This window comes from Lodderomyces beijingensis, assembly GCF_963989305.1.
Source record: "Lodderomyces beijingensis strain CBS 14171 genome assembly, chromosome: 5".
Lineage (NCBI taxonomy): Eukaryota > Fungi > Ascomycota > Pichiomycetes > Serinales > Debaryomycetaceae > Lodderomyces > Lodderomyces beijingensis.
The window spans coordinates 1,742,524-1,770,406 of NC_089974.1; the positions used below are offsets into that span (position 1 = coordinate 1,742,524).

The 27,883-nt window shown below is 44.8% G+C and overlaps 7 protein-coding genes across 7 annotated transcripts; 1 reads left to right on the forward strand and 6 right to left on the reverse strand. All coding sequences in view use genetic code 12, as the record gives it.

The window, feature by feature from the left end:
- Positions 1-776: 776 nt before the first annotated feature.
- On the reverse strand, positions 777-1,178 carry LODBEIA_P46380 (uncharacterized protein; the record flags this gene model as incomplete). Its single annotated transcript, XM_066974881.1, has 2 exons — positions 777-1,034; positions 1,131-1,178. The coding sequence occupies 2 exons, from the start codon at positions 1,176-1,178 to the stop codon at positions 777-779; spliced, it is 306 nt and encodes a 101-aa protein (XP_066831576.1).
- A 181-nt stretch (positions 1,179-1,359) lies between these two features.
- Positions 1,360-2,709, reverse strand: LODBEIA_P46390 (uncharacterized protein; the record flags this gene model as incomplete). The annotated part of the gene is made up of 1 exon (XM_066974882.1): positions 1,360-2,709. One exon carries the CDS (start codon positions 2,707-2,709, stop codon positions 1,360-1,362), a length of 1,350 nt encoding a protein of 449 aa, XP_066831577.1.
- Positions 2,710-3,306: 597 nt separating this feature from the next.
- Positions 3,307-13,104, forward strand: LODBEIA_P46400 (uncharacterized protein; the record flags this gene model as incomplete). Its single annotated transcript, XM_066974884.1, has 1 exon — positions 3,307-13,104. The coding sequence occupies one exon, from the start codon at positions 3,307-3,309 to the stop codon at positions 13,102-13,104; it is 9,798 nt and encodes a 3,265-aa protein (XP_066831578.1).
- Positions 13,105-13,513: 409 nt separating this feature from the next.
- On the reverse strand, positions 13,514-14,254 carry LODBEIA_P46410 (uncharacterized protein; the record flags this gene model as incomplete). Its single annotated transcript, XM_066974885.1, has 1 exon — positions 13,514-14,254. The coding sequence occupies one exon, from the start codon at positions 14,252-14,254 to the stop codon at positions 13,514-13,516; it is 741 nt and encodes a 246-aa protein (XP_066831579.1).
- Positions 14,255-16,813: 2,559 nt separating this feature from the next.
- On the reverse strand, positions 16,814-17,809 carry LODBEIA_P46420 (uncharacterized protein; the record flags this gene model as incomplete). The annotated part of the gene is made up of 1 exon (XM_066974886.1): positions 16,814-17,809. One exon carries the CDS (start codon positions 17,807-17,809, stop codon positions 16,814-16,816), a length of 996 nt encoding a protein of 331 aa, XP_066831580.1.
- A 2,835-nt stretch (positions 17,810-20,644) lies between these two features.
- On the reverse strand, positions 20,645-21,631 carry LODBEIA_P46430 (uncharacterized protein; the record flags this gene model as incomplete). The annotated part of the gene is made up of 1 exon (XM_066974887.1): positions 20,645-21,631. One exon carries the CDS (start codon positions 21,629-21,631, stop codon positions 20,645-20,647), a length of 987 nt encoding a protein of 328 aa, XP_066831581.1.
- A 517-nt stretch (positions 21,632-22,148) lies between these two features.
- LODBEIA_P46440 (uncharacterized protein) lies at positions 22,149-26,210 on the reverse strand (the record flags this gene model as incomplete). Its single annotated transcript, XM_066974888.1, has 1 exon — positions 22,149-26,210. One exon carries the CDS (start codon positions 26,208-26,210, stop codon positions 22,149-22,151), a length of 4,062 nt encoding a protein of 1,353 aa, XP_066831582.1.
- Positions 26,211-27,883: the final 1,673 nt, after the last annotated feature.

The window sequence follows — 27,883 nt, forward strand, 5'->3', positions numbered from 1 at the left end:
CAGGAAAGATAAGAATGAAACAAGGAAAACAAAAAAAAAACTGGCAAGAAACAACAGCAAAGAAAGGGTGGGAAAAATCGGTGATGATTTATATATTAAAAGAAAAAAAAAGAGGAATGGAATGGACGTGAATATGTTTTCTTTAACAAGACGCGTCTTTTTTTTTTCTCTCTCTCTCTCTTCTGTTGATACGGTATACACTGTATACTATACTACACATACTATGTATATAGTACACGACACGCGACACACGAAACGCGACACGACACACGTCCTGCGGAAAAAGAGAAGAAGAAAACAAATGGAATGTCAGATTCTGCGTGTTTGTTGACACTACCACACCTACACAGTAACAGAGACAGACAGAGAGAGTATACTGAGGAAGGAAGTATCAACAACAACATCATTGGCTGATGGCTGATGTTGAGCGAGTTTTGATCATGCTTGTTGTTACTTTGGCCTCCGTGTTGGAAAACATGACCAGCGTATTTCAACACACAAGACACATACTTCTCCGTTCCTCGGCGTTGGCTGCCAACTGCAGCGCCAGTTTTTTCGCCACTGACTCCTCTTTTCAGCCTGGGGTGAGCATCCCCTATCTGCTCGATGGTTCCCCGTTTCGGCTTGGTCACGTGCATGCCTCCTACAATGCCAATGTCTCCTCGACAACTACTCTCTACATCTAGACTCTTTTTCTTTTGCATCTATATTGCATCTATTTCAACCTCTCTCTATAGACAACACGTATGACCAAGACGGTCAAATGGCTGGGCTCTCTATTTAGTTTCTTCTTTCGTCAAGTCGCTACAGGGGAAAATAAGAAAAAGAAGCTCGGTTAGTAACAACAGTCGGCGGATGTTTTGAGCAGGCGGTGGAGGTGGCAATACATACTTGAGCAACTTTTCCAAATCAAAATCATCTTCTTTCGTTTGGGCAGCAGGAGCTGCTGCTGCGGCTGCTTGTGTCTCTTTGCTTCCGACAAACTGGGGCACAATCGCTACTGCGGCAACCGAACCAAGGGTAGCGAGTGAAAGCTGGGTGTTTCTCGTTAGTCTCTCTCACATTCGTCAATCAATCACTTGCAATTGCATTCAAAAAAAAAAAAAAAGTTGGGACTGCGTCTCACGTACAATATAGGAAGGTACTTGTTTGCCAAAGATTGTATATGCTGCACCCATCGTAGTAGTAGTGGTAATTGGCGGTTGTGGTTGTGGTTGTGGTTGTGGGGGGAGGAAAGGACTTTTGATTTCAAAGAGAAGTTGCTCTCCAGGTTTTGACATTTTGGCACCTCCTCTTTTATATTTTATTTTTTTCGGTGATGTTACTATTGGTCCTGGACTATCACGACTACTACTACTACTACAAGTTCTGTGCTAATGACCAGTAACTGCTCATTCCAAACTTATCGAGCACTTTCAACGCTTCTTCGTCATTTCTCGAATACATGATACTCCATTTCTCAAAGTGTAGTTGCGGCAGCTTCCCCTCCCACAACACCCGCACATAATTCGACTTCGCATCGCCCTCGGCGTCACTCCACGGGATTCTGTTCATCACCAACTTCTTATACTGCCGAATGGATTTTTCTCCTCCTTCCACAACAACAAGATTAAATTTCGGGTTTTTCAAACAGATGCCGAAAAGGTTGTTTTGTTGTGCATTCACGTCAACCTTGAAGAAATTCAGCGGATTGGCCAAGCTGTTGATTTTGAAAACCGTGCTGTAGATGCCCTTGGCTAGGTCCTGCTCTTGCTTCGCATATAGCTTGGCGTGCTTCTGCTCCTTTGTCAATTTCCTCTCCTCGTTGACTTGGAGATGCTTTGCAAGGCGCTGCTCGACTTGTTTCTTGACCCGCTGCTCGACTGCTGTGGGGTCTCGGATCGCTTCGTTGGTCAACACGTTCATCAAGTTGGACAACTTGACCTTGGGCGGCGGCGGAGCTTCCAACCCGAGCTTGATCCGGTCCTGTAGTTCTTTATGTCGTATCTGCCGATCGTTCTTGCGTATCCGTTTGCGTTCCTTAGCAGTAAGGAACATTGGTTTCAAGCCGTCTTTTTGGCCCCGTCCTTGTTCCCACAAGGGCTCATGCAACACAGGGTGCTGGATATACACAGTTATCGGCTGCTCGTCGTTCTCAAGCTCCAACCTGCCATCTTCACTGATCCGTGAATAGTTGCTATCTCGTAGGTACCATTTGTCCCACCATTCAACCATGGGAGGAAATCGAGCTTGATACGAGTCTTCGCCAAGAACCGTGTCGGCAAGCAAGCCCCGCCGCGCTAGATCTTCTTCCATCTGTCTCGCCTCATCTTCAATCTTGAGCTTTTCCCTGAGTTTGTCCCCCTGTGAGACAAACTTTCCCTGCTTGTTGAAGCTCAAGGGCTTTCGTTTTCTGTCGGCAATGGAGCTGGTGCTGGAGCTGTTGAGGTACGGGTTGAACGAATACTCGTCAAACCTTTTCCCTTCCCGCTGGCTCCGCCTATGCGGGTTCTTTGTCATTGGCAAGTTTGAACTAGAACCGGAATTGGAACTGGAATTGAAGTATCTCAATAGAGGATGTAATTCCACATCGAGGCCCTTGCCCGTTGCTCTGCTCGTGGTTGTGTCGACGACGCCATGTCCTCGGCCACCTTTGCTCAAGCTCGAAAGCTTTCTGCTCTTTTCACATTGCTCATGATCCTGGCCTTCTAACAACCTCTTTTCAGACATGACTCTACAAACGTCATGAAGCTAGAGCTTTGGATGTATAAGCTCTATGACGAGTTTGGGGGGTTTTTTATATACATTTAATTGTGGTAGCAACCGACTCTGATTGTACAAGAGTTTTCGAAACCTCATTTACGCCTTTACTATCTCCACTTCGTATCCAGGGAGATTTTTACCTGTTTTTTTATTGACTACTTTATCAGACACCAGATAGAAGGAGATTGTCTGTGAGTGACTGTGTCTTGCACCAGGATATATTCACATCCAATAAGCTGAACTCACGAGTGGTTGGTTCCCACGTTTGTAAAGCAACAAAGAAAAAAAAAAATAGCAGAACAACAGGGTTCAAAGAGGACATTTGAAAGTTCTTAGACATTTGCTACTGGCAAGCGGAATTTGGATCTTTGACCTTGCGCACTCTTTTCAACAGAGACCTTCCTGAGCAACTACTACTACCGCTGCTACGAGTCCATTCCAACAAGATATATTCCCATTCAGCAGCTTGCATTTTTCCTTTTTTCCTTGTTTCGTTTGGCTCAAAAGAATTCCTTTTGTTAGGTCGGCAGGATGATTTCCAATAGAAATCAGCATTCGTCCCGAATGGAAATGACACAGCCAGTTCAAAATTTGCTCAAGGATCTAACGCTGGCATCCGAGTCAGAGTTTCCCGAGAAGCTAATGGCAAATCTCGTTTGGAACAGAGCAAGAGGCGACCTCATCCATTGGATCCCTGTCCTCAACCGAATCGATGAGATCTTGGCGAAATACATCATGGAGCACGACTTGGAAGACGAATACCCAAAGTTGCGGTTAATACCTGCACGCGAAGTTTACGTCATCACAGCTTGTCTCTCCTTTACCAAGACCTTGTTGAAAAACTGCGCCGACCATCTGATTTACTCGAGCGCGGAGAGAATTTATGCATTAATCAATACCCCTACCGTGGATGTGAGGCTAAAGGCCTTGGAAGTTGCAGTTTTACTTGGCGAAAGGCTCACCTACAATACAACCCCGAAATTGTCTCCTTCTAAAGCAACCAAAACCAAAGTGTTGCAGCTTGCAAAGTCGTATCCTCCATTGGTGCCAAGCGACTGCGAGGAGAGGCGAGTAGAGGAGGAACGGAGCAAAGACACCAACGATAGGGTGAGCATAGTTGGAGACCACTACAACTTTGTCGATACCTTGAATCCACACAAGGCGATACCCAAGAAATGGAAGAGCATCAATTTCCAATACTACAAATCAGCATTATCGTACCAAAAGGACACTGAGTCGTCGCCACAGAAGCCGCAGGATGCAAAGTTCGACAAGGTTGTCGTTGAAGGGATGCAAACGTTTGCTATCCCTGAAGAGTCGGTGGCAAAGATGTCGTTGGAGCAGGTATTTGCACGAGGCTCAGAGTCAATACCGAAAAGTTCGTGGTTTGACTTTGCCATTGCAGCCGAGATTGCCAAGTCTTTTAACGACCAGTCGCGAGATGCTTTCGAATTGAGAAACAAATTGACCCAGATTAAATGCTATGCAACGGCTTTCTCGTGCAGCGTGTTGACGAACCAGGCTACCTCTTCGGAACTACTCGAGGCGGAACCTTATATATTCAGCTTTTTAGTCGATGCAGTACTGCCCGAAAATAAAGCAATTGTCCCTGAAGGGGTGTTTGCTGCAGCCATGAAGACGCTCGATTGCATCTCGATGAAAAAGGCCTGGGGAGGCGACATCATTCGATGCATGGGCGGCAATGTCAGCCACGGCGTGCTATTCCAGTGTTTGCGCCAGATCAGGGAGCTCGTCACCACTGACCAAGCAAGCTATAACGAGGACGCTCACATGCCCTTTTTCAGTATGCTCAGCAATATGATCAAAACCAAAAACTTGCTTCCTTGGCTTTCTTCCGGTGGTCTCCTCGCAGAACTCACTCAGTTTTTGGGGATAGACTCGAGGTACAAATGGACATGTTCAGCTGTAGCCCACTTGCTTGCCTTGTACTTGTCCTATTCCCCTGAATCGTTGGACTCGTTTATTTCAAACAATGGGTTCCCGTTACTTATTGAGTCGATAAGGAGGGAAGTTGCCTTACACATTAGCCGGCCACAATACGACATGGCAAGACTTGGCGAATGTCCTCAATATTCCACTATCCCGATAAGACACGTTAATTATTTGAAAAACTTGATGAAGTTGGTGGCGGACTTGTTAAACTCAGACCACGGCGACAGGCTCAGAAATCTTTTCGACTCTCCCATTTTGGACAGCTTCAACAAAATCGTGACCCATCCACTGATGTTTGGCCCGCAAATCTTGGCATCCACAATCGACTCTGTCTTTTACATCATCCACAACGAACCTACTGCATTTTCCATTTTAAATGAAGCGCTGGTGATTGACACCATCTTGGACAACTACGAATCATTGTTTCTTCCCTCGAGCCAGCTCATAATGTCCCTAGCCGAGGTTCTTGGAGCTATTTCTTTGAACAATGCCGGCTTGAAAAAGGTGATTGACAAGCAAAGCATTCCCATTTTTTACAAATCTTTTTATAACCTCAAAATAGCCAAAGTGCTAGTGGAATCGGATGACGCAACGAACCTTGGATGTTCCTTTGACGAGTTGGGTAGACACTATTCCTCGCTCAAACCAATCATTTTGCAACAGACAATTGAGTTGGTGGAGAAAATGCCAGCTTATGTTGATTGTTTGATACAGGGAGTCCAGCTCTACACTTCCCCTGAAGGATCGTTGTATACTGGAAAGGATGATCCGACGCCCATCGAGCAGCTGGAGCAGCAGCCTGATGCGAAACCGATTGAAAGCCGGACAAACGTGGAGTATACTTTTATGCTAGATGCCTTGTACTTCTTCCTTGGTGGGTTATTTCAAGACAGCGGACAATGGGGGCCTGATGCGATGCAAAAGATTGAGTTTAAATCCTGGATCAAAGCGCTTGCTTCAAAGAATGCTCCTTTTGACTATTTTCTTTCTAATGGATTCTCCTCGTTATTGGGCATTTTAAAGTATTTTGATGAGGATGATCCAGAATATGGCTTACCGGTGATTATAGAAGAGCTAGTAGCATCTTTGCTGGGAGAGCTTGTCCTGAAATACATCAATTTCCAAGGCGAGGCTTCTTTTTTCACCCAAATTGATGCACAACAGGCGACGGTATTGTTGCAAGAGTTGAGCAAGATTAACGTACTCTTGTTTGCGTTGACCGAAATATATATCAATTTGGGACTTGTCAATGATAGAATACGTCAGATTCTCGAGTATTATGGGCAAAATGAAAAGTTGGCGGAGATGTTGTGCAAATTTCTCCTGCGCAGCATTGTTGAAGAGACTGTGATAAGAATGAACACTCCGGATAAAGTGTTGACTTTGACGTCGACTTTCCCAAATGACAGTCCCCCATTGCAGGTCCATGTTGCCGAGCCTTCTAAAAAGGAAAAAGATTTTCCTCCCGCTGGAACATCTGCTAAATTCAAGAATACGCTTCAACTCAGAATGTTGAACTACTATTACCAGAGCTGCATCCCTTTAATTTTGGCTGCCACGGTTCGAGCTTGCATACCAAGGAGACACGATCACCAAATAGCCCAACTGAGACGGGCTGGCATCGAGATTTTGCTCTGGGTGGCACAGGGCATCAATGCTGCATTTGGTCAAAAGTTCCACAACCAGTATATTCAGCAATCGTACTTGCTAGGCATGTCCAACGTTGTTCTGTACATATTGAGTCAAAAGGAAAGAGGCAAGGATATCGTGTATTTGCCCTTTGCCATTGCGTTGTTACAATTTGGGTTTTACAAGAAAGTCAATGAAGCAGCGGTTAGTCTATGGGATGCCCTTTTAACGATGGACCCGCACGATGTCGAGACGACGTCAAATTTGAAATATATTAGTGCCGCCCCCAGCAGTATAGTGCGGAATGCCTTGAACCAGATGTTTATAATTTACGCACGGGTGGTTAATTCCGATACTTTGGCGTCGATTTCCCACATCCGAAGCTATTTCCATTCGGGCTATAGTTCGAATGTTGAATCCGAGTTGTTATCTTCGTTTCTTATACAAGTTCGTGGCGATGCTTTGGACTTGTTGGTGAAATTGATTCTGCCGCACTCAAAGATATTTGCCTCCGGTAAAGAGAGCGCCTCCATATCTGTCAAGAATATACCCACGCTGCTAGTAGACCAGCTCATAAAAATTGCGGGTGAGATTTTCTCAGGCAAAAAGGAAATCGAAAACACCGACTTTGTGCCGTTTGACCCAAAGCTCACTTGTCCGCCAGAGGATCAGATGGCGTACTTGATATCTCTCGGGATGTCCGAATCTCAAGCCGACCATTACTTTGACCACCACAAAAACGTTAGTGAGCTCGGTAAAGGAATCCCAATGAGCTGTCCCATCTTCCTGGATATAAAGGCGGCTGATTGGAAGAATTTCGCTGATGAGCTCAAGTCTGATGACGTCGACTTTAGTGTCAACCTACCACGATTTAAGAAAGCGGCAGAAATTGTATCGGCGAGAAAGGAAGTTTGGTCGATAGGAATGTGGGTCGACATTGCTGAAAAGTTCCCTGCTGCCACAGCTGCTGTGGCCGACTTGTTTGCCACTGTGCGGGAAAGTCAAGTGTTTGAATATTTGGCAGATCGGATTCAACCAGACCTTGCAAAGTCGAAATTGTCGTTGTACCTTCATTTAGTGTCGTTAATTTTCCGGGACGGAATAATAGACCACGCATTTTCTGAAAAACTCGACAAGCTTTTCGGGCCCGGTTCCATCACTGATGAATCCGTCAACGAGGCCTATTTCCCGTACCTAGTGTCGATTTTTGAGCAAAAAGTGGTGTTTGAAGGTGTGCATCTGGCGGATTCACTTCTGAAAGGAGGAACAGGAGAAGACACTACAAAAATAGTCACAGATATGGAGCACGTCAAGATTGGCGTTTTCGACCAGATTCAACGTCTCACTGATGTGCTGAATGGCAAATCTGCCAACAGCTTAGCCCGGGTGCTTGCGTTGTACACCAAACACCCAGATTACGCTCGTCGAGTCTCTGAATTGCCCATATTGAGCTCGTTGATGAAATTCATTGGGGATGAATCGGGGGACAAGCTGGCTATAGAGTCCATGAGGACCAGTATGGCTTTGATATTCAGAGGTAGCTTTGAAACGCGAGAGGTTATCACGCGTTACATGAGCCATGAAATTGAGGTGTCTTTGGGCAGCAGGGGCTTTAAGCAATCAAAGAACTTGCGCGCAATGTTGAAGGACAATTTACTGCTTGTGTTTAGAGAGCCCGAGATTCTAACTAATGTGGTAGCCAACCAGACAATTATTGAGAATTATGATGGAATTCGCCCACTTCAAGGAGAGATCAAGATCACTAAAGCGAAAGCACCATCAACCGATCCACCAGCGGACATTGAAATGACTGATCTGGCCGCTACAAATGCAAGTTCAAATCCAAATCCAAATTCTGCAAATCCAAACGCAAATCCAAACACGGCAACTCACTCTGGCGCTATAATAAACTTGCTCATGCTGGAGTTGATGGAGGTTTCGAAAAAAGACTGGGTCTCCGATCCGGAGAATGCAGAAACTAAAGAAGAAGAAGAAGAGAAAAAACCAGAGGTTGACTTTTTTGCCAATAGAAACTTCACGCACGTTTGCTTTCTTCTTCAAACCATTGCCGAATTGTTGGGATCGTACAAGCAGGCCAAGTTTGATTTTTTGACATTTTCCAGAAAGAACCATGGAGAGATCAAACTCCGGACGACTTCGTTGAATTTCTTTTTGCATCAATTGATACCAACCCATCCCTTTGAATCTTCTGGATCAGAGTCTGAGCGCCGTAGAGCAGTCTCGTCGCTTGCAAAGATTGCACTAATGAGCTTGGTTTCATCTCCGATCCTTGATGTTGGCAAAGAACCCAACCCAAGGAAAGAAGATCCCGATCTTGCTTTGATCCGAAGATTTGCTGCCGATTTGTTGATAAAAGTGATGAGGGACACGTCTGCTTTAAACAGTTTGGCCAAGATTAGATATGGGAAGTTGTTTGATTTGTTTGATTTGACTGGGCTGTTGATTTCCTCCAAATACAGAGAGTCCCTTGGCCCGCTACTAGACAAGGAGTCCACCAAACAGGATACTTTTTACTTGACCAAGGTGTACACTGAAAAAGAAGTACCCAATGTTTTGACCTCGTTGGTGTCTGAGTTTGACTTGAACTATCCTGAGATTGAAAAAGTGGTCAAAGCTGCATTAAAGTCGATCACTAGCATGGGGAAGAATAAAGTTGATTTCGAGCAACTATTCACTGAGGAAGGGCAGGCTGACGCGGACGAAGATGACATTGTCCCCGACGATGAGAATGAGGAGAGGGACGAGACGCCCGATTTGTTCCGCAATTCCACGTTGGGTATGTACGATTTGGAAGTGGATAGTGAAGACGACTTTTACGATGAAGAAGGTGCGTTGGAAGTGGTTATGTCGGATGAAGAAATCGATAGCGAAGATGCTTCGGACTTGTCGGCCATTGACTCTGGGGATGAAGATGAGGACGACGACGGAGAAGACGAGGAAGACGATGACGGCGAGGGCGGTGACATTGAAATGCACGATCATGTACATGTACATCGACATGGACACGGACACGGACATGGACATCACCATGACCATGACAACGAAAGTTATAGTGAAGGGTCCGAAGGAAGCCTCGACGATATCGAGATCATTGATGAATTGGACCTTGACTCCGCGAGCGATCATGAAGAGTTTTATTCGGATGGAGATGATGACGTCGTCGCAGATATCGCAGTTGATGATGACGATGATGGTGGCGATGGTGATGGTGATGATCCCGATGGTTACCTGGAGGAAGAAGATTCGAGCGACTATGATGAAGACGAGTTGGATGGCTGGATTGAGCAATTAGAGGGAGACGAGCCTTTGAACAACGATGAGGGCCCTGAGCACCGACCAACTTCATCTCATTTGCGTAGATCGGGGGCAGGGGAGCATTCTGATGATGAAGAAGATTCAGAGGGAGATTTCTCCGATATGGAGTCTCGCCTGGGCTTTGAGTTGCGGATGGTGACGCCCGATAATGGATTGCGCAGAATATTCAATCAAGCTGCATTCACGAACTTGGATCGACATGCAAACTCTGCATTGTCGATGCTTGTCGATGGGTTGTTCCGAGAGAGAAACTTTAGAGGCTCCATCGAGATTCAAAATGAAGATGGCCGCAATGCACCTACGAGCTTGGGCAGACTCTTTGAGAATATGATGCACATTGGACACGCTTCTGGAAAGCAATCGGACCACAGTCATTCTTTCCATGTCAAATCGACGATAGAACGGTGGGCGGATGCGCTCGCGATGTTCAACCCACCAGAAAAAGACCTCATGGTTGAAAAACTAGTGCCTGCAATCGTTAGCAGGGTCGAGGACAAGAGCGTTGAAGCGTACAATGCAAAGCGCGAGGAGATTGAAAAGATTAGGAAGGAGCGAGAGGAAAAGAGAATGAAGGAAATGGAAGAAGAGCGGAAACGACTTGAGGAGGAAGCCAAGCAGCGCGAAGAGAATGCAGCTAATGCTCCTTCCAGGGAACCCGTTTTTGTCAGGATCGGCGATCGTGATGTTGATATCAGTGGTACCGACATTGACCGGGATTACATTGAAGCATTGCCAGAGGACATGCGGGAAGAGGTGCTTGCGCTGTACGTTCGAGAGAGAAGAGCCAACGCGTCAACAAGCACATCTGACTCTAGGGAGATTGATCCCGATTTCTTGAATGCGTTGCCTGGGAACATACGAGATGAAATTCTTCAACAGGAATCTTTTGCCAGGAGGTATGCGGCATTGGAGGAAGCTCGAGAGGATTTCGAGGATGCGGTTGATAACGCCGACGAAAGAGAATCTTCGACGACGGGAGACCGTCAATCGAGACGTCCCAGTATGGTTGCTGAAAAGCAGCAGCCTCGTAAAAGTGGCAAGATTTTCTTTACCCCTCTCGTGGACAAGCAAGGTATTGCCAGCATTGTGAGACTTTTGTTTTCGACTTTATCGATCCCGCAACGTGAGCAGATTTACCAGGCATTGCATTATATGTGCCACAGTAAGGAAAGTCGCGTGGAGATTATCGATTTGATTCTCAGCGTGTTGCATGACGGTTTCACCACTTCGCGCCTGTTGCAGAGAGTTTACTCGCAAGTTCACAGCAGAGCAGGCGGGAAGGATGTCAAGGTGAAAACTCCCGTTAACACCACGCCGATCTCTGTTGGCATTCAGCTTATCGAGGCTGTTGACTATTTGCTTGAACGAAGTGGCCATTTGAGGTACTTTTTAGTGGCAGAGCATGAAAACCAGTTTTTGGTGAAGAAGGGAGCAAAGAAGCCGCCAAAGGAGCACCGTTTCCAAATCAATTACCTCTTGAAATTGTTGGAAAACAAGTTGCTTGCCGAGGATCAAACGTTTTCAGACATTTTGGCCAGAGTATTGCAAGTGTCAACACGTCCGTTGGCTGGGTTTAAAAACCTTTCGGGAGGCCTGGCGCCGCCATTTCCGGCTCCTTACGTTCCCGATGAAAATTTCCGTCTTATTGTAAAGATCTTGACGGCAAACGATTGTTCCAACACGACATTCCGCAGAACAATCAGCACCATGCAGAATTTTTCAGTCTTGGAGAATGCCCAAAAGTTGTTTACCATCGAGTTGTCTGAGCAGGCTGCCGACTACGGCCGCAAGATTATTGCTGATTTGAACAAGTTGACGAATGAACTCGTCAGTGATGGGAAATCGAGCGCAAAATCTTTTTCAAGTTTCAGTGCGCACTCATCGGATCAAGCCAAGCTTTTGAGAGTGTTGACCGCGTTGGACTACATGTATGAAAACAAGGAAAAAGAACAGGTTAGCGATGGTGAGATTGAGGAGTTGACAAATTTGTACAGGAAGTTATCATTGGGAACTCTATGGGATGCACTTAGTGACTGCTTGCGAATCTTGGAGAAGAAACCTGAGCTAACAAATATCGCAAATGCTTTGTTGCCATTGATTGAATCGCTCATGGTTGTTTGCAAGCACGGCAAGGTCAGTGACCAAGTGAGGGACACGTCTAAATACGAGGTGAAGAAAGTTGATTTCACCAAGGAGCCGATCGAGTCGTTGTTTTTCTCGTTCACCGATGAGCACAAGAAGATTTTGAATCAAATGGTGAGGGGCAATCCTAATTTGATGAGTGGGCCATTTGGAATGTTGGTCAAGAATCCGCGCGTTTTGGAGTTTGATAACAAAAAGAGTTATTTCGATAGGAAATTGCACACGGATAAAAAGGAGCGCACAAAGATGTCGATTGATGTGCGCCGTGACCAAGTGTTTTTGGACTCTTACCGGTCGCTTTTCTTTAAATCCAAGGATGAGTTTAAGAATTCCAAGTTGGAGATTACCTTTAAGGGAGAATTGGGGATTGACGCCGGCGGTGTCACTAGAGAGTGGTACCAGGTATTGAGTCGGCAAATGTTCAACCCGGACTATGCATTGTTTACCCCTGTGGTTTCCGACGAGTCCACATTCCATCCAAACAGAACATCTTATATTAACCCTGAGCATTTGTCATTCTTCAAGTTTATTGGTCGCATCATTGGTAAAGCGATATTTGATAACTGTTACTTGGACTGCCACTTTTCTCGAGCCGTTTACAAGAGAATCTTGGGCCAGCCGCAGTCTTTGAAAGATATGGAAACGTTGGATCTCGAGTATTACAAATCGTTGCTTTGGATGTTGGAGAATGACATCACCGATGTCATTACTGAAACGTTTAGTGTTGAGACGGATGATTATGGAGAGCACAAGATCATTGACTTGATTGAGAATGGAAAGGACATCCCCGTGACTGAGGAGAACAAGCAAGATTACGTGAAGAAAGTTGTTGAGTACAAATTGCAGACATCGGTTGAGGAGCAAATGGAGAACTTCCTCATTGGGTTCCATGAGATTATTCCTAAAAACTTGGTTGCCATCTTTGATGAAAAGGAATTGGAGTTGTTGATTTCGGGGTTGCCCGACATTGACGTCAACGACTGGCAAACGCACACGCGCTACAACAACTACTCGCCCTCTTCGGAGCAGATCCAATGGTTCTGGCGTGCGGTCAAATCCTTTGACAAGGAAGAAAAAGCGCGACTCATTCAGTTCGCCACGGGGACTTCGAAGATCCCACTTGCTGGATGGAAGGAGGTGAAGTTTAACATTCACCGAGACTATGGCTCCACCGATAGGTTGCCTTCGTCGCACACGTGTTTCAATCAAATTGATTTGCCCACGTACACAGACTACGAGACTTTGAGGGGCTCTTTGTTGATGGCAATCACTGAAGGCCATGAGGGTTTCGGTCTAGCATGAGGGGGATATGTATAGGAGAAGGAATTGTATAGTTTAATGAGAAAAACCAAAATTAAAAAAAAAAAAAAAAAAAAAGAAGAACATGTAATTCTCTTATTAGTTTTAGGGGTGATGATTATGAACTCCTTAAACATGTGGGGCGGAGAGTTGTTCCGGCAATTGTAGTGGCAGCACATGTGATCATCATCTCCATCCGTTAGCATTGCCAAACGAAGTAAAAGTCTAGGATTTGTGGCTTCGTTGCGTTTCTTACAACTAGGCATGTGTGAACATAATAAATATAAAGTCTATTTACTGAAAAATGGGATCAAAATCCGCATCAAACCTTCTATCAAATGGATGGCTATAAAAACTGTAACTTGATTTTAAACTCCTGGATTACTCTTTCGGCAGGGGGGGGGGATGTTTCTTATATGGCTGTTGTAACTAAGGCTTCCAAGTTTTCAGTCTCAACCATCGTTCTAACCAATTCATAATTGACCTTGTTGATTGCCTCGCTCTTCTCATCGAGCAAATTGCAGTGTTTCAAAATGTCAGGCGGTGGGATAGTTTGTCTGCCATTCTTAAAGACGTACTTGGTCAACGCGTACGCGTTGACTTTCTCCTTGTTCTTGCGGTCCTTGGTGGTGAAGACACTCAATATGAATAACCATTTCTGATCCCAGGCCAACACCCTTGATTTGATGGTGAATTTTTCGAAAAGCTTCAATTCTCGCTTGAATTGGCATTGCACTGCCGCCACGGGAGTATAGGGGAAGTTGGCCACCGCGTAAGGCTGGCCTTTGCCCATCTTGCCGTCCCTGTTCTCGAACGCGTACCACCAGAATTGCTGAAACACTTGAGTCAATAACTTTGTGCGGGCAATATCGAGATCAAAGAAAAAAGTCGAGTTACTCTTGTGGAGATAAAAGTCAAGTTCGAGCAATGAACACGACGATTTCAAATCGACGAATTTAAAGAGGTCGCGGCCATCGCGGAAGCCCCAGGTGTTGTGTTTTGTTGCGTCTTGCTTGGTGAAGAACTTGGATGCACCGAGCGACCTGATTACTTGGAAGTAGAAGCGGACGGGATAGGCGAGGGGCACTGTCTTGTACGAGACAACGAAAAGGGCAAGGAGGAGGACCCCTATTATAGATAAGGCTGATACCATGACTTGTTTTCGAGTGGGAGCTCAGGTGATTGATCTTGTGAGGTGTGCTGGGTTGTCTCTCTTGCGTGCCCGCGCTATGCCAGAGTGAAAGAAAGAAGGGGGTTTGAAGGAGAAATGCATATTTATCAAGATATGTTGGAAAAAAAAGAAGTTCGGACATTGGCTAGAAAAGAGTTTGAGATTTTGTGTGAGCTGACTTTTTTCCGGAGATAAAGAGGAAAAAAAAACCGTTGGGCGCGGATAAATTTGGCCGACGGGTTTTATCCGTCACATTAAGAAAAAAAATCGTAGGGTAGTAAGGGGTTTTGGGATAAAGCTATTTTCGGTGGCTGGAAAATAGGTGGCTAGTAAGTATCCAATTATTGCTGAGCTTTGTCGTTTCTGCGAGCTTGGGAAAAAAAAAAAACAAGTAAAAACAGAGAAAACAAAACAACCCTTTGGTGAAGTCATCGAGGGTAGAAGTGTATGTTGGGGAAACGCGTCTTGAGATGATCTCAATGATTTTGTCACGTGGCGAGTGGAGTCGGGCGGGAAACAATCGTTGAGATCCGGAAGATCATCTTGAACTGACTTCTGGAGATGATGTGTGAGCCGAGAGTTACGAAGGAAACAAAAAAAAAGCTCGGCCGAGTTTCTTTTTGTTGTGTTAGGTGCGGGAATGCAGAAGCGATCTCGGAAGACAGAAACCGGGAAGCTAGGTGAGCAATGAAATGGGCTCAAGTTGGATGTAAGCTGTCGTGTGGTCGATAGAAGAGATCAATCCAAAAATTGGTACAAGTCATACCACGTGACCAGCTACTACAAGATGTGTTGGATTGAATATTTATGTGTGTGTGTGACTCGTCACATTGATTGCCGGAAAAGCATTCAAGTTGAGACCTGGCTGCAGCCCTTACCTCAACTTGTTTTCTTTGAATGTGTCGGGAGGAGGCGAGGGGAGGAGCAACTGCCGCCCAGAGTGCGAGTATTGATGTAAAGTAGGGGAAGTCAAAAGCGATAATTTATACTCAAGTTTTTCTTCCTTGGATTAAGGGTGATCTGAACAATGATACTGACCTACCGTTATCCAACCCGTGATACTGATGGTCTATATTTATAAGTGCCTTTATCCACTGGCTCAAGCTAGAGGATTCCAAAATTTACATGGAATAAATACTCGTTGTTTGGAGTTGATCGTCGTACATAATTCACCAACAAGTATCTCCTTTTTTTTCCTTTTGTTTGTTTAATTATATATTTTCTTACCCCGATGGCGCTCAGAGGATTGAAATCGAGAGATCTCTCGCTAACCTATTTTCTTCACAAGTGTCAAAAGATTATTTCACCACCGCCACCAACTGTGCTGGCTACGTCATGTAGTTGATGTCACAGCCTCTCGCCGTCGTTGAAAGCGGCTAATCGCTGCCGGAAACGGCGGTATACCTCTCGATGGTGCGCGCGGTTCAAAGTGGAACAGCAACTCAGTGGTTTAAACCCTAAACGACCCTGTAGCGCATCCTCTCTTCTGCTTCATGCAGAAAAAGGCTTATTCAAACCTTGCTGGGGAAATCTGCTTGTCTTGGAATTGGCCAGAAAGAAAAAGTTGAAATTTTCGGTTGGTGGGCAACTCTTGTCGAGTCGGTGCATGTTTCTGGTTCAGCACAAATCTGAAATCTCGGATATAACTTCCGGCTGCTGCCGCTGAGGGGATGGTTGAACACGCGCTTACTATTTTGCCGAGATTCTTGTCGTTGCACCCTTGCCCAATCGCATCTGCTTGCTCTATTATTAGAGACAAAGGAAACAAGTCTAGGATTTTGGCTGGGGGGTTTGTCTGGTATAGGAACTGTTTACGTCACCTCACCCACGAACTGGTGGGTGGTTGAGAAAGCTGCCGAGGACATTCAACGGATACGAACAAAGGAATTACGGTGGTGGTGGTTATGGTGGTAGCGTGAGTGCGATGTAAGCGTCGGCTCCCCCCCCCCCTCCCCTGGTAGGTCCGTGGTTATGTGGTGCTTTTCCTCCGCAAGCCCCGTCCGGGTGCTATGGAACACACATATAGCTGCTATCGCTGTCGCCGCTGAGGCATGCTCGAATTCACCCTTTTGCCATCCCACACACTTGGTTTGCAACTCCCGTTCTTTCTTTCCGTTGTTTGTATTATTTTGGATTTTTTTTTTAACTCCGCGCGAATAGAAATTGCCTTTTTTTTTGCTCCCTTACTTTTCCTTTTTGCAGCTACTCGGATGGCACGGCACTATCCACATGACAAACCACCTGCTGTTGACAATAGAGACGTTTCCAACAAAGATGCGTACAATAGTTGCGCGAAAAAAAAAAAAGCAAGAGGGCTGATGAAAAGCTAAAAGAATCAACCGATGATTACTCTAACATTGTTCACTTATATTTTCATTTTGGCTAACCTTTCTATAAACTCCATGAAATCCTCAAAAATTTTGATTTCTTGTTTTTTTTTTTGCAACTTTGGATGTTGCGTTTTAAATATGTATCGTTTCACTCTAAAAGAAAAAAAAAAAAAACTCGTTTCGGTCGTAATCGCTGTAAATATGTATGTTCTTACTCGTGGAATACCATTCGGTTACACTGCTTGGTGTCGATGTGGCTCTTTAGCCAGATGTCGACATTGTCAAACTCCATCTGGCACAGCCGGCACCTGCCCTTGACTTTCGATCTCAGCTCTTTTTTGGTGCCGTTGGGGTATTGAAAGTGGATGGCTTTCAAGTGATTTTTGAAAGTGTCGCATCTGCTAAACATGCCCGTGTTGTGGCAGCACTGCTGTTGCTGCTGGTGGTGGTGGTCGGCATCCTTGCTGGCTCCTTCGCTCTTGAAGGGGCATTTGAACTGGCCCTTGTCGCTACCAATCTCCTTCCAGTGACACTTTGTGTGTCTGAACAAATCGTTGGGTCTCGCGAATCCGCGCTGGCAGTATTCGCAAATGTGAGGTCTATTCGTCGGGTTCAAGTGGGTTGACTTGTGGGTAGCCAAGTTGCTGAAGTGCAATTTGCACTCGGGGCATTGTCTCTTTTTTCTTGGTTTCCAAGTGGGGTTCTTTCTCTGGTCGGGAAAGGGAGAAGTTGAAGGGGAAGGCACGGTTGATTCATGAGTGCCAATTTCCTCTTCTTCTTCGTCTTCATTTGCGGCTCCTGTTGTGGCTGCTGCGCCGCCGCCGCCATCTTCGTGTTCCAAGTGCGAGTGGCTGCTGAGGCTGTGCGAGTGATAGAGCGGCGCCAAAGCCGGAGAGGGAGTCGTGACCAGAGCCTGTAAGCTTGGAAAAGGCTGCTGGGGCGAAACAGAGTGGCTCACGTGGGCAAAGTTGCCCCGGTGGTGTTGTAATGTGTAGTTTTTCTCAAGTGGAGGAAAGGAGGGAATGTTCAACGAGTGGATCGAGGGCAACGTGACTGCAGCCTGCTGGTGCTGCTGGTGGAGATACTGGCTCTGTTGCTCGATATCTGTTAACTGCACCACTGCCGGCTTGGGTGACGTGATTGGACTCATGGGAACCTGCGGATGGTGTTGCTGATGATTCAATGAGTAATGCGACAAAGATAACATGACCTTGTTTGTTTTTGAAAAAGTGTATAAGCTGGCGTGGTTGTTTTTTTTTGGTAGTGGTAAGGCTTCAGCTAAACATATACGACGGCTACTGTGTATATCCCAAGCACTTGGTGTGTCTGTAAGAGTAAGAGACTGTCTTTGTTTCTCCCTGTATGTGTGTTGGATCTATCGTCAACTATTGTGGGTATGATTTGATATTCCGATTGCAAAATTCTTTCCCCCAGTTTATATATAGGAGACTCACTCCTGGAACCATTTAAATAATTAAAATTAAAATTAAATAAAAAAAAAAAAAATAGGGGCAGCACATAAATACATTGAACACTATACAGTGTACACTATAGAGTAGGATGGCCCTTAGTAACTCAACTTAGTAATAGTGCGCCTTTTAACAGAAATTTATGAACCGATACCGATCAGGAGGAAGCTTAGCTCCGTCTTTCCTCCGGCGAACAACACGGGCGGTTTTTTTTTTTTGGTTTTTTCTTCCGCCGTAGCCAAAAAGTCTTACTTTTGCCAACCTTAACCAAGCGGCCTACGCCATCACGTCATGGAAAGTTTAATCAAGTGTGGGGGGAGGGGATTTTCGCCTTTTTCCTCTCATCGAGCATGTCCATGACCTGGAGGGTTTAAACAGGAAAAAGGGGGAGAGAGGGGAGGTTCCAGAGGAATCCAGTGTCCCTTCCAGTTGACACCGTCTTCCTTTCCTTTTTTTTTTTTGTTCATAATAGTCTTGGAAGCTATCGATGGTGAGGGTTTAGCCGTCATGCCCCTTCTGTCAAGGCTACCGAATGTTCCAGACTCTTGTTTTCTCGCGATAGCTTGGCCTGTTCTCGCAGCAACCCAAGGTTTGTTCAGCCTTGCAATCTCTCTTGTGCGAGCGAATATTATGTTGCAGCTGCTGTTATACCCGAGATTTGACGTGGAAATTTACGCTATATCCCTTCTACGACTCACACTCACACACAGAGAGAGAGAGAGAGGCTTGCGCCTTGCTTGCCGCTGCCTTCTTGTCTTTTGTTTGCCCCGTTTCCAGTAGAGCCCTGTCTTCCGGCTTGCCCATGCCCACATCTGGTTTTAACAACGCAACCTTGACATTCTCTACTTTGTTGTGGGTGTGTTGTGGGTGTGTGCGGGACTGGTTTCAGGTAGCTTTGATTTACCCGCCGGCCGGGTTTACACTACTTGCCGCTAAAAGGAAACTCGCTCCTCTCGCTGTAGTTGCAATGTCGCAATGGGTCGGGATACGGCTATGCATCTCATGCACAGTAAATCAAAATAGCATGCAAACGAGACAAATCTGGCGGCGTCCACTTCCCACGCTATCCGAAGCCATTCTATCCGGCCAGCTAGAGGATTTCCAAGCGTGGTGTTATTTTTGCGTGACCAATCAGAAACGCGGCCAGCTTGAAACTTGCAAGTTTCAAGCTTTGGTGCACAGTCAATGTCGAAAACTTGTGTGATTTTTTCAATCTCAGTTCTACAAAGCTGGGAACCAACCCCTTTTTTTTATCAGAGAATGATATAAGGATGGACTTTCTTCTTACCCCTACCCCCTCCTCTCGGGATTCCAATCCACACGTCTAGTTGAGCTGTTCATGTTTTTTTTTTTTGCGATAATCCCTCCCCTCCTGTTGCTCAACCTTGAGAGTTGAGGTGATCGGAACGGATAAATATCAGCCGGGTAAACTCGGCCCAGCGAGAGAAATAAAAAAGAAAGAAAGAGAGAAAAAACATTGCCGACCAACGACGCGTCAAGTACATTCTTCGACTACTAACGTGTAATCCATTCGTCATCCATCAATCTGGTAAGGTGGTCCTCTTTGCCCGGTGAGGTAGCTTCAGCAAACGTCGAATGTGTCAATTGTTTCTGATGGAATTCTGTTCCGAGACTTGCAAAAAAAGTACTTCTCCACCTACCATTTTATTCTTCATTTACACTGATCCCAGATCTGGTGAGTGTGTGCGGCAGAAACATGCCCCAGTTCCAAATAGCTCATATCTTCCATATTTCCACACGAACCGACCCCCCTCTTCTTCCTTTCTCTGCCCCATCACCATGTGCTTGTCTTAGCATCCACATCGGCATAATCAGCTCTGGCCTGGTGTCAGACTTCCATTTTACCTAATAGATATAATCAAGCAGAAATCTATAAAGCCTGGACAGAAGAGACTCCACCGAAACATCCGTAGCTGCCTCTGTTTAACTGGCAAGATATAAGCCATGCGACACACCTTTCCCGCGCGACCAAACCCGACTCCCTTATAGATTGACCCATGCTATCGATAAAGCTATGCCCCTCTATCTCTTTCTGAACTTCCTTTCTCTTCTTTGTTTTTTGTTGCCTTCTGGCGGTGCTTACGCGGCCCACGCGGCGACTTTACATGATCTGGTTATGTCCGAGTTCTCAATGAGTAGGGGGGAAGCCGTACACTGAGGCAACCTTTCAGCAAGATTTCGTCGTTGTAGCCGTCTCACTATTCTCTTGAATAAACATCTCAATGGCCTGGCCTTCTACATGGTCCCTTGTCTATCCTCGTATCTCTACCTCTTCTCAAGCTTTTTTGTCCATGGCTGATTCTTCTACATTGTTGGTGTCTTGAAAACGCGATCTGTATTGTTTTTTCAAAATAAAAAATTTTTGGCGCCGGAAAGCACTTTGTGCAGTAACGGCTTCGTCTCTATTGTAAATCATCTCTAAATTTTTATCTATTTAACAACAACTTTACATTGTCTGGAGTTTCCGTCAAAGCAAAAGACAAAACAAAGAAAAGAGAAAGAAAGAAAGGTTTCAATGAGTTCAGAGTTTTTCAAAAACAAACTCCAAATCATCACACTTTTCTTGATTTGACCTTGGTTGAAGCGGTTTCAACTCCAGAAGTAGTGCCAACTTCAGCTTCGGTCTTTTTCTCAATCTTTTTGGCAAAACTTCCTCCCTTTGATTTGTAAACTTTAATGTAAAAACTGATAAACAAGACCAAGTAGCTGGATAAGATCAAGTATCCATAAGCTGCGGCCAATTCACTTCCGTGGCAGTCTCCCATGCGTGGCAAAGAGGGGAAGTAGTGGAAAGCGTAATGGGTGTAGGTTGCAAAATAAACAAAACCCAAGTCCAACACGAATTGGATAATCTGGATACGAGTGACCCACTCTTTCCACCAAACCCTAATGCCTCTCGCACTCAAAAAGTAGTACCAGTACATAACAACGTGAACGGCGAGGTTCAAAGTGATTGGCACCCACTCCACCGAGGTGTGTCCCGTTAACTGAGTGTAGCAAAGCAATGCGGTTGCCCCATGGTGATAAGTGTGCAAGAACAACAACTTCTTCTTCTTCAACACTAAAAACACAGTGTCAACCAACTCAAGGTATTTCGTCAAGTAGTTCAAGTAGTACAAAGTAACCAACTTCTGGGTAAACGCTCCCTGTGAGCAGATAGCATAGAACAAGCCGTGGTGATACAACATGGGCACCAACTGCTCAACGCACAACAACAACAAGCTCAACGACAAGAACGTCAACACAATGTTGTGCAACTGGAAAAGCAAATTCAATTTCAAAGCTGGGAGCTTTAAAGCGTTGATCAAGGACCTGCCGCCAAAGATGACAATATAGTACACAATGATTATGCCAATGGCGTGGTACCCGTTGGCCAAGAAGGTTTGATGATAAATAAAGTCAAAGTCCTCTGCGGGGTAGCCAATAACTATTTCAAAGACCTTGCTGAAAATCGGCCAAAGATACAATCCAAAAGGACGTTCAATCGATGGTACTCCAATTTGAATTAGACCCTCAGCTTGATTTGCAAAAATCGACATTGGATACGTGCTGTGCTGGAAGGAAAAGATGGTCAAAAAAAGAACTAGAGTCGAAAAGAAAGAAAACTAATTAACCGGAGCTGAATAGTTTCTGGTTGAGGTTTTGGTTTTTTTTGTTTTTTTTTTTTCGGTTTTTTTTTTCCTTCTTTGTTGAGGTGAAAATTGCACTATTTAATAAAGGTTACATTGAACATGGAGGGGAACAAGTCAAACTACATTGTTGAATCTTGAGTGCTGACTTCTCTTGCCCTCTCTCGCTCTCTTTCCCTCTGGTGGCGGTGGTGTCTCACGATCTCTAGTGCCCCATCAGCTCTCTTCCATCCCAACGCAAGCGGGCTTTCAAGCTTTTAGCTCTAGACAACAACCTGCTTTGTGTGCTCTGTTTCTCCGGCTCCGTTGCTGGGTCTCGGTCATAAGATCTCACCGAGAAATTGCACGTGGCTCCTTATCTCCATACACCTCCGTCCAAAAAAAAAAAAACCATCTACTGACATCTTCATTACCTTACATACATACCTTACTTACTAGGAGACTTTGGTTTCAAGTTCAAGAAATCAATGGAAATGATTATATCATAGCCATTCTCTTCACATGCAAACATTGCTTCATGCTCATTGGAATGGAGATATCTAATGTTATCTCCAACTAGAGCTCTCAACAAATTCGTGGTGTGCAAATCTCTAATTTCAATGAACCCAGGCTCAAACGACAACAAGTATGGAAAGAACAAAGCAACGTTACGAGGGTTGCCTTCCCAAAAGATCCCCCACTCGTGATTAGTCCTCCATCCGTTTCCCTTGATCAAAAACACAAACTCCGAATAACTCAAAAGGAAATCCTTGCCCAATTTATGGATGGCCAAAGGAGTAACCAGCTCTCTTTGCGTGGCAAAGTCCAACGACGGATCGGCCTCGTCCAATATTGGCTCCTTGCTGCCAGACTGAAGCGACAAAATCTCAAACCCCTTTGTGCATCCAATACACAATTTGCTCTTTAAAAACGAAATGGAAATCGGGTCCGAAGTAAATGGAATCTCTTGATACTCAATCTTGTTTTTGTTTCGATTCTTTTGTTTGGGATCAAAGGGATTCAACGGCTCGAAAATACAGATTGAGTGCTGGCTTCCAGTCTTGGCTCCAATCACCAACAATTTACCATCGCAGACGCCGATTTTGAAAAACGAGACATGGGTCATGATCAATTTGCCCAGCTTGGTGTTCTTCACGTGGTCTAGTGAATCGGTACAGGACAAGTCAAATTCGTACAAGACCTTGTCACTCAAAACCAAAAGTTTCGAATACTCCACCAACACTTCAATCTGGGTCGTATATGGCTTGGAGATCACCATGGTGGGATCGGAGCAAATCTTTTCAGTAGAAGTTGAGCTAATAGACCGCACAGTGCTCACCCACACTCCAGAATCAGTGCCGTACAAAAGCTTTTTTCCACCATAGCATGGCACGGCACAATTGATCTTGTTGTTACCTGCAAACCTTCTCGTTTCGTATTTGCTCATCGAGAACAAGTCATTTGCATCAATGAGTTTCTTTTGCTGTTGCGAAATCTGCTGCAACACTTGCGACTGTATGGCAACGTCTTCGGCAAACAACGATGCATGCACTTGGTTGCTGCCCATCCCGAGAATGTTGAGCTGGAATTTGCTTGCATTGTTCGATGACAAAGTGTTTCCAATGTAGTTGGTGCTTTCAGCTCTTTGGTTCCTCAAGCCAACATCGGAAACCACTGACATGTTGTACCGATGGTGCATCAAGGTCCTTGACGTTGGGATTTCAAATCCACTGTTTACAAACAACAACGGAAGTAAAATGGGTTTTTCAAAAACCTTGTGGTGCTCTCTCTTGTTCTGTATCTTGTGCTTGACCAATAATAAAGCGTGCTCAAAGAGATACAAGTCAATCTTTTCGTTATCCCTCTTGCGATTGAGCGTCACCTGGTAAATGATCCTATTGTAGTACGACAATTTGAAATTGAACTTGCTTTCCAAAGTTTGCTTGCCAAGTAATCTATGCAAAACCATGATCTTATGACGATCGGTGCTTTCACCAGTTTGGATATTGATCCTCACCAACAACGCTTCAATCTCTTCCTTGGCTTTGACCAAATTCTTGTAATCGGGACTCTCGGGCTTGGTGTGTTTCAAGATCCCTGCCAACAACAACTGGTACCGCGCAGGACGCTGGACACCCTTTATCAAAAACGAGGACAAATCCTGTCTCCTCGACTCTGGTTTCTTTTCAATCGCGTCTAAAAATCTGGGGTACTTCATGTTTACCTGTTGCTGACGCTCATGCTCAAAAGTGGCAAAAACCTTGTTCCCCGAATACCTCACAAAGGGTTCAAAGTCGCCCACATGTTCCAAGAATATATCACCAATCGACTCAATCACCGGCTTCTGTTGCTGCTGCCTCTTTGTCAACGCCTCGCTAAAGCTTTTACCCAATCGCAACAAGTCATTGACTCCACCAAAGACGGTATGGATAAAAGTCTCACGCTGGTTTTCAGGAATGATATTGTTGGCGGGGTTTATCAACGGCATGATGTAGAAATCAGTCATAAACTCCAAATCCTTGACGTAGTCTCGCTCGGTATAGATAAACTCGTAAATCAACTCCTGTCTAGTTCTCTCATGTTTATCCAAGTTGTCCAATACCGACTGGGGAACAGTCTTGTGCCACAATGTTTCATTTTCTTCTTGATCGTGTAAGGACAATTTCGACACGGCTCTTTTCAACCCACCTTGAGGTTTCAAGTTTAATCTCGCCTGTTGCTCTAACCTTCTTGGGCATGCTATACTGTAACAAAGATGGTTCCTGCTACAAGTGGGCGAGTAGCAGTCTGTCAATATCGTAAAGACACCATTGACACCAGTCTGTTGACTAGCTGTGAGATTTTTGGCAGCAGGAGCAGCAACAGTGACAATATTATTGTTGCTGGTATTGTTGAGATTATAATTGTTGTTGTTGTTGTTGTTGCTGCTGCTGCTAGTATTATTATTATAATTATAATTACTGTTGCCTCCACTCAATCTATTCAACTGGGACGCAGCATAGTCAGCTGCCGTCGAAGATTGATTCACTTGCGACGGCAACTGCTGCGATAAAAAGTTATCATGCATGGCTTGTTGAAACTGAGAACTATCCACAAATGAACCATGCTTGGACGTGGTTGCGCTATTGTTGTTGCTGCTGTTTCCATCGTCATGGAAAAACTCCACATCGTTATATACATGATTGAACGCGTAGATCTCATGCACCGAGTCCCTTAGCCTATGGTTGTAGGTGACATCATGGAAAAACTTTTGGGCATCCAAGGATCTTCCGATTAAAAGCGCCAAGTTTCGATCGTTGGTGCGGATTATTCGACACAAGATGTCAACCGCCATTTTACCAGTAAAAGTATCGTGATATTCCAACCCATCTTTGGTATTTATAGTCAAGATTATGGCATCCTTGAACAATTTAGCCACCTCCGACAACAAGGCTGGGTAAACCGAGGAGCTTTGGCTCGGGTGCGAAACCAAAGTCTTTGAAGAAGCAACGCTCTGTTTTTCATTTTTGGAGATTGACGACGAAGATCCAAACTTCTTTGACGACAACGAGGTCAATTTGGTCATTGATGAAAAAGACCGCGATTTTGAAACTATCGAGAAACTGTGGTTCAATGAAGGAGAAGAGCTGCCCGTGATTGAAGGTCGATTGCTCAGTACAGGTGGCTGGTCCAATTGCGGAGTTGATTGTTGACTAGATCCTCTGAACCGATTGGATGCTGAGGTTGATGTTGACGATAATGACTTTGTTCTTGAATCACTAGGTAAAGCTTGTGAATAATTATGCTGGGGAGGTGTTGAAACTACTCGTCTGCTGTTGTCAGTTATTTCTTGAATAACATGGTCAAACTGGTGGCTTGATGGAGGCTTGCGCGCTGGTTTTCTCGAGCCATGTAGCAGTTGCGAGGCACCGCCACCATTGCCACCGCCAGAGAGATAGTTTGCCTGAGAGTCTTCTGGGATCTGAATAGTGGACGAGGAAGGGATATGCGACGAGGAGGAACTCTTGGAATAGCCTCTCAAAGGTTGAGCATGATGACCATTTTCAAAAGCTAATGATGACGAAGAGTGGTTTGTTTGACTGAAAACTGGAGCAGAAGCATTCATCTGGGTAAAATGGGATTTTGAATTTGAAACTGGATGAGGATTCACCATGGTGGCATGTCTTTGCGGCGATGGTTGTATTTGATGTTGATTTGGATTTGGATCTTGACTATGATAGTCAAAGTAGTTCTCATACCCTGATGCCGAGTGGTGTTGTTGTTGTTGTTGTTGTTGGTACCTGTGTGTATCTTGACTTTGGTTGTGGTTGTGATTGTGATTGTGGTTGTGGTTTTGGTTTTGGTTTTGGTGGTTCCAGTTCTCGGCCTGGTATCGGTCATTGCCTCCATAAAATTCTTGAGCAGGATAGTTGGAGTAATTTTGGTCATGACCAGAATTTTGCATGAAATGAGGTTGCTGTTGATCTTTTTGACTTTGATCTTCTGCGGTTGAAGAAGAAGCGTACGGCATTGCATACGGGTCTTCTTGATGAGGTATAGATCCAAATGGATAGGGCGCTCCTGTTGATTGTTGGCGAATGCCCTGAGCCTGCTGCAGGGGAGATGGTGTCAGATCTAGTGGATGAAATCGCTGATTTTGATGTGGTTGTTGGTGTTGATTTTGATGTCGATGACTCTGGATTGAAGCTTGGTTTGGCATTTGCTGTCGAAACATCAGCAGCAGCAGCAGCAGCAGATCATGATTCAGACTATTTTGGTAGTCGTAATTGTGACTCGCACCACCATCTCTTTGGTCATTTACTTCTCCTTCCTGTTGATTATCTAGAAAAGCTTGAGGTAATAAATGAGTAGGAAATTTCATCCCATTGGCCATCGTCTAAGGATAGTAGAACCTATTCTAAAGTAGGAAAAAAACAAAAAGTTAAAAGTCCGAGATCTCTCTGTTTGTAAGTGCAAGTGTAAAGTGTACGTGTAAGTACAGGTACAAGTGTAGTGTGTAACCAAGTCTGTGTGTCTGGTTGGTCAGTTGGTTGGGTGTAAGTCCCAGTCTTTTTTTGGTTGATTTTAACTTAAATAAATAAGAAAAAGAGAAAGTCTATGATTCAATGTAAAGTGAGTGGGTCAAGTAAGTACGTGAGTGAGTAAGTGAGCAAAGTGTATCCGGTGTTGAGTTCGCGGCTGAGCAAAGATGGTAGAATAGCTGATCTACCAAGACAGTAACAGCGCTAGTTGAATGGATGTCAATACAAGCAAAAAAGGAGCAATGGGAAGGGTGGTTGGTGTGGTTATGGATCGTATTGAATGGTGTTGAAGCAATTTTTGATTTCAACAGTGGGTGGTAAAATATTTATATTGTTGTTTAATTTAATAAAGAGACACCGCGAAAGAGAGAGACCGTACTTTATAGTTCACACTCCCTTGCCTCTCGCTCTGTCTCTCGACAACATGAGACTCTCACAGTCTTGTTTGAAGTTGTCTAGCCGGGTGTATATATCTGGTCTTACTTTTGCTATCTTCTACACGGGCATAGAAACTATTCCCAACTGTGCACCTGCCATACGGCAAGAATCAGGTGCTTTGCAGAATTTAAACCAATCCTTGACTTGTTGTGCTACCAGCTGTTCATCCACTGTTAAGCACCAGTTCCATTCCAGTAAGTCTTTTTTTTTTTCTCCTCCTTCTTTTTTGTCTCTCCTGTTGTTAACAACAGCATTAACCCACACAACTCACCCACTCACTCAACTTTCGGGAAGGAATTGCAAGATGCTCACCACACCTGCCTCTTATTCGAGCAGCCAATAACAGTATATATATATATATAGATAGATATAGAAGCGAGAGTCAAACATCTCTTCCATATAAGCATTGGCGTGTTTTTTTCTTTTTTTTTTTTTTTTCAAGAAGATTTTGTCGATTCTAACACTTATAAAAAATCCAAGTTGTGCTTACCAGGGCCGAATTTGGTTGCAAAATCAGCTCACACGAGTACAACCAATTGCTCCCACCGACACCACCAACTCGGTTAGTGCTTTCTACGTCTCCAACTCCATGAGCATGTCACAAGGGGTACCCAGGGTGCTTAAATTCCTGCAATGCTTGTGATGATTGGGACCTAGCATATGCTGTCATCCATTTTCTGGGTGCCTTCCTTCCTCAGCTTGTCTTGTTGCTTTCACGCTAGAT